A 5,662-nucleotide genomic window follows, 5' to 3' on the forward strand; every position below is an offset into this window, starting at 1 on the left:
ACATGGCTGTCTTCAGGACAGGATTGGAATGATACTTCTACGCAGTGGGTATCAGGACATGTCTGATTTTGTGGATGCGCACGTTTATCTGCTGCACTTGTTGCACTGAGTCGAACAGGTTGAATCTAACGGACTGAGAGATATTCACCGCTACGGGTCAAACCGACAAGGTCTTCGGCTTGTTTTCAATTCGCAGGTAGGCATTTAATTTGCCTCAGTTTGCGGTGGATTATAAAGTACAGCTTATAAAGTACACTTTTTTTATTAAACGCTGTGTGTTTTACAGATCTGAACACTAAATTCTGCCCACGATGCCAGTGTTAATGAGCCCTGAGATCGCGAATAAATTCAAAGAGAAATGGATGATGCTTCATCCGGAGGATCAAGACAATGTCAGCGGCTCTGTTCACTTTGATGACAGTCTCACCAGTCTGCACTGGCTGCAGAACTTCTCCATCCTCAGTGCCAATCCTGAGCGGCCTCCCAGCTCCGGCTGCCATCCGCAACACCTCTTCTACCACAAAAACCAGCTGGGGGGCACCGACTCACCCTCCAGCCCACCTGCCGGAGATACCGCCGCCACAGGGATGCCACAAACACCTGGGAATCCCACAACGTCCTGCAGCAGTTTGGCGAATTCATACGCGCACCAGCAAGCGGGACACTACATAACGGCGCAAACAAATCCGTCTGAGGAAATAGACTATAAAACAAACCGCCATGTGAAGCCACCCTATTCATATGCCACTCTGATTTGCATGGCAATGCAAGCTAGCAACAAAACCAAAATCACTCTGTCAGCCATATACAGCTGGATCACGGAGAATTTCTGCTACTACAGATACGCGGAGCCAAGTTGGCAGGTAACTTCACCGATCATTTATTTGAGAATCACTGTTTGTGGGGGTTTTTTCTCATTGAAATGCAGTATCTTTCGATTTTTGAAGTAGAAAAAGAAAAAAAGGATTTTTGTGCAACAGGTGCACCGACCATTATACGATTCATCTTAACGATTCAGGTTCCTTAACGGTTCTATTAACGATTCCTTTAGTCCTTGTGTGGGAAAAAGTAAATATATATATATTTTAAATATCTATTTAAGCCAATTTCAGATTTTAACAGACCAGATATAACAAAGTTAATACATCTCTTAGTATAGGAAGTGTGTATGTCTTAAACTTTTTGAAATAAACCTAACAAAATTAATGATAAAGAGTCATATTCTGGATTCAGACTACACCTGTAGCTTTGTATGTTTCTGATTCACTAAAAAAGAACCAGCTCATAAGAGTCATTCGTTTGATAATAGTACTATATTTGTGACCCTGGACTATAATAAGGGTCAATTTTTTAAAACTGAGATTTATACATCATCTGAAAGCTGAATAAATAAGCTTTTAATTGATGTATGGTTTGTTTGTATTTGGCTGAGACACAACTATTTGAATATCTGAAATCTGAGGGTACAAAAAATCTAAATAGTGAGAAAACCACCTTTAAAGTTGTCCAAATGAAGTTCTTAGCAATTCATATTACTAATAAAAATGTAGGTTTTGATAGATTTATGGTAGGAAATATACAAAATATCTTCATGGAACATGATCTTTATTTAATATCCTAATAATTCTTGATATGAAAGAAAAATCGATCATTTTGACCCATACAATGTATTTCTGGCTATTGCTACAAATATACCCATGCTACCTAAGACTTTTGTGGTCCAGGGTCACATATCTGTATGTTTCAAATTCACCCAAAAGGTCCGGTTCATAAGAGCCATTCATTGATGAATCAAATTGACACTATTAATTGGTGTTTGTTAACCATGGTCTGTCAGTACAGCACTACCAAAACAGACCTGTGCACTCATCTATACTAAAGGTAGGGTGACTGATGATGGAAGCTGAGACCACTATACCCAAGAGCACTAAGTTTCCTGAGGCCTTTTTCCATAATGAGGGATCCTTAAGGGAGCCACTGATCATGTGAAACTAGGAGCGCTGCATTACTAGAGAGCCTCGGCCTTATTCACCGCATTTCTTCTCTTGTACACGCAATATTCCCCTCCCCCATTTGTCTCTGTCAGACACACACAGTGAGCTAATGAAATAGGACACCTCTACCTGTTGCACAATGGGATTTTATAGGAACCTTTATGTGTGCCGTCTTCTTCTGTCACTTAAAGCAGTTGCATTTATACTCTACACTCTAGAATGTAACCATAATGTTGGTTCTTTGTTCAAACAGCTTAGGTAAATTTGCATAAATAATAGGTTTTAGTGATTTTAAGCATTTTCTCCTTTTCTTTCAGAACTCAATCCGCCATAACCTGTCCCTGAATAAGTGCTTCATGAAAGTGCCCAGGCAGAAAGACGAGCCAGGAAAAGGAGGCTTTTGGCAAATCGACCCGCAGTACGCTGACATGTTTGTCAATGGCGTTTTCAAACGGCGGCGAATGCCTGCCACAAACTTCAATACCCAAAGACAGAGCAAAATGTTATCCTCTCCCAGCTTCTCGTACGGCTCCCAGTGCAACCAGACCGGCCAACAAATGGGAATGGGCCACTTCCAAGGACCTGTCCCAGGAAACAAACGTAAGCAAGTCTTCCCCAAACGAGGCAGCAAGCTGGCCAGAGTCTCCAAGAGCCCTCTGTTAACCACCGACATTAAAACGTCAGACGTACTGAGAGGAGATTTCGACCTGGCGTCTGTTTTTGACGACGTGCTTAGTGGGAACGATAGCACGTTTGAGGATTTGGATATCAACACGGCGCTGAGCTCGCTGGGGTGCGAGATGGAGCTATCTTCGCAGAACCAGCATGGGCCTGGCTACAGCAATGAGGACGAGCAGGCTTGTGCTTACCTAGAGGCCAACGGCATGATGGGATGCAACGTGGAGGACTTTCACCAACAGCACCACCAGCAAGTACAGGTCCATCCGCAATATTACGAGGGAATGTTCACGGAGCAGGTTCACCAGCATCAGCAGCATCCTTGGGAGATTAAAGAGGAAGTCCAAGCCATTCCACTTACTTTGGATCATGGCTATGGGCTTTGTGAGGGATTCTTCTCTGAGATGCAACTCTGGGAAAGAGCAGAGTCGTATCTGTGAAGACGTCTGAATACATATGCACTGTCTTTGCTCGTCTGAAGACTTACTGACTTTTGTTTTGCTACATTAGCATAAAGAATTACTGAGGATGTAAGAGGTTATATGTAATTATTCTTTGTACTTCTTTTGCATTTTGTAAGAACCTATACTGATTCATTTATAATCACCCTTGATTTTTTTGTTGGAAATTGTCTCAAGATGTTGTGGGACGAATGTAGTTATTTAGGATAGTGGCATTTTGTTCCTTATTGATTAATCAATCTAATATATTCATTTTAGTTTATTTAGGCTTTATACAAATCTAACAAAAATAAATATAAATCACATATTTGAGGGAAAAGGGATGCAACCAAGCCAAAGTGCTTCACAAAATCATTTCCAGAGACGAAATAACCCCGCACAAGCACTTTGAAACAGTAGCTCAGATTGTTGCCCGGTGATTTAGCCTCATAATTTATTTTCTCGGTTTTATGATAGTCTACGAGAGTGCAAAGTGTCCCACAAGGGCTCTCCTGCGTTTCAAAATGTAATGCATTAGTCTCAGATTTACCATGAATTGTGGGTGGCGATCTTACGAGGCAATGACTGTTCTAGAAGTGTACTTGTATCGATTCTTTGAGAAATGGACTAAAACATGCAACGTGAAACGAAATATATTCTGTACTTGAATAAAAGGATCAATCTGTACAACGTTTTTCAGTCTGTTGCTTTTGATTTTTGCATGCATCATGCATGAGTTCTTTATATACATATTACAAGTACAAATTTACGTTGTTGTTCTAATTATTTTTTTCATATTCCTCAAAATTCCACATAAGTTAGCGAACAACATTCTTTGTTTAAAGCCATTATGAGAATAATAAGCATTCTCTCTATGGTCAAAACTATTTATGACCATTGTGGTACTTGATTTGAATTATTTTTGCTCAGTTGATCAGTTTTTAGAGTAACGCTTTACAATAAGGTTCATTAGTTAACATGAACTAAGAATGATCAATACTTCTACAGCATTTATTAATCTTAGTGAATATTTCAGAATTTCTAATGCATTATTAAAATCACAAGTTGTGTTTTTTAATGTTAGTTAATGCACTGTGAAATAACATGAGCAAACAGTGAACGACTATTTTTATTAACTAACATTAACAAAGATTAATAAATAGTGTAATAAATGTATTGTTCATTGTTTGTTAATGTTAGCTGATACATTGACTAAATGCTAACAAATAGAACAGCATTCAAAAGCACACAGTTCAGGTACTTTTCAGACTATAAGTTTGTGTTCTGTACAATTTACTCGAGTAATTTCAAGGCAAAGATTTTTTAATCTTTTTAAGTACCCATTAACCTTTGCTAGCTGGAAATTTTTGTAGTAAGGCTGTATTTTGATAAAAATAAAAAATAGATTAAAATTGATACTTTACACCATTACACTCAAATGAGAGTCCATCTTGTCCCTTCACACTTGGCTGTTTGTGATTTATTATCAGAGTGGTTTGATTATTGACGCATTCAATACAGTAAAACATGCCCAGACTTGCCCACATTTCTCAAATTGCAGTTTTACTTATACAACTAACTAGAATATTAAGCTTCACAACAGGTGTTTGCCTAGATTGACCTTTACTCTTTACATTAGCATTTAGTGTCAAAGAGTGTCAAGCATATCTAAACTGACAATCAATGGTATATACAGTTGAGGTCAAAAGTTTACATACACCTTGTAGAATTCAGATTTATTACTGACCTAAATAAGATATTTCACTTAAAATATAATTAGATATAGTCCACAAGAGAAAATAATAGTTGAATTTATAAAAATGACCCTGTTCAAAAGTTTACATACACTTGATTCTGTTCTTGCCTGAATGATCCAAATAACTACTGATAGTTTTCTGTGAGTCCCTTGTTTGTCCTGAACAGTTAAATTACCTTCTGTTTTTCAGAAAAATCCTTCAGGTCCCACAAATTGTTTGGTTTTTCAGCATTTTTGTGTATTTGAATCATTTCCTACAATGACCGTATGATTTTGAGATCCACACTTTCACACTGAGGATAACTGGAGAAATCATATGCAATTATTTCAGAAGGTTCAAATGCTCACTGATGCTTCGGAAGGAAACATGATGCAATAAAGGAGAAGTTCACTTCCAGAACAAAAATGTAGAGATTATTTACTCACCCCCTTGTCATCCAAGATGTTCATGTCTTTCTTTGTTCAGTCGTGAAGAAATTATGTTTTTTGAGGAAAACATTTCAGGATTTCTCTCAATATAGTGGACTTCTACAGTGTCCATGAGTTTAAACTTCCAAAATGCAGTTTAAATGCAGCTTCAAAGGGCTTTAAACAATCCCAGCTGAGGAAGAAGGGTCTTATTCAAGAGAAATGATTGGTTCTTTTCTAAAAAATTGACAATTTATATACTTTTTTTATTATACTTTTATATAGCTCTGTGTACACTCTGTCAATTCACACTCTGTGTCAAGACAGTTAGGGTATGTCAAAAAACTCCCATCTTATTTAATCCTCAAACTTTTGCTGCAGAAGTA

At 38.0% G+C, this 5,662-nt stretch overlaps 1 protein-coding gene across 1 annotated transcript; it reads left to right on the plus strand.

Annotated features, from left to right (window-relative positions):
* foxj1b (forkhead box J1b) lies at positions 1-3,781 on the plus strand. The gene is made up of 3 exons (XM_073828892.1): positions 1-196; positions 287-863; positions 2,312-3,781. The coding sequence occupies exons 2-3, from the start codon at positions 312-314 to the stop codon at positions 3,110-3,112; spliced, it is 1,353 nt and encodes a 450-aa protein (XP_073684993.1). The 5' UTR covers positions 1-196; positions 287-311; the 3' UTR covers positions 3,113-3,781.
* Positions 3,782-5,662: the final 1,881 nt, after the last annotated feature.

This window comes from Garra rufa, chromosome 22, assembly GCF_049309525.1.
Source record: "Garra rufa chromosome 22, GarRuf1.0, whole genome shotgun sequence".
In the NCBI taxonomy this organism is placed as follows: domain Eukaryota; kingdom Metazoa; phylum Chordata; class Actinopteri; order Cypriniformes; family Cyprinidae; genus Garra; species Garra rufa.

Coding starts and splice junctions, on each gene's coding strand:
- foxj1b (XM_073828892.1), top strand. CDS start 312: ATGCCAGTGTTAATGAGCCCTGAGATCGCGAATAAATTCAAAGAGAAA. Junction 864..2,311: donor ACGCGGAGCCAAGTTGGCAG/GTAACTTCACCG, acceptor CTTTTCTTTCAG/AACTCAATCCGCCATAACCT.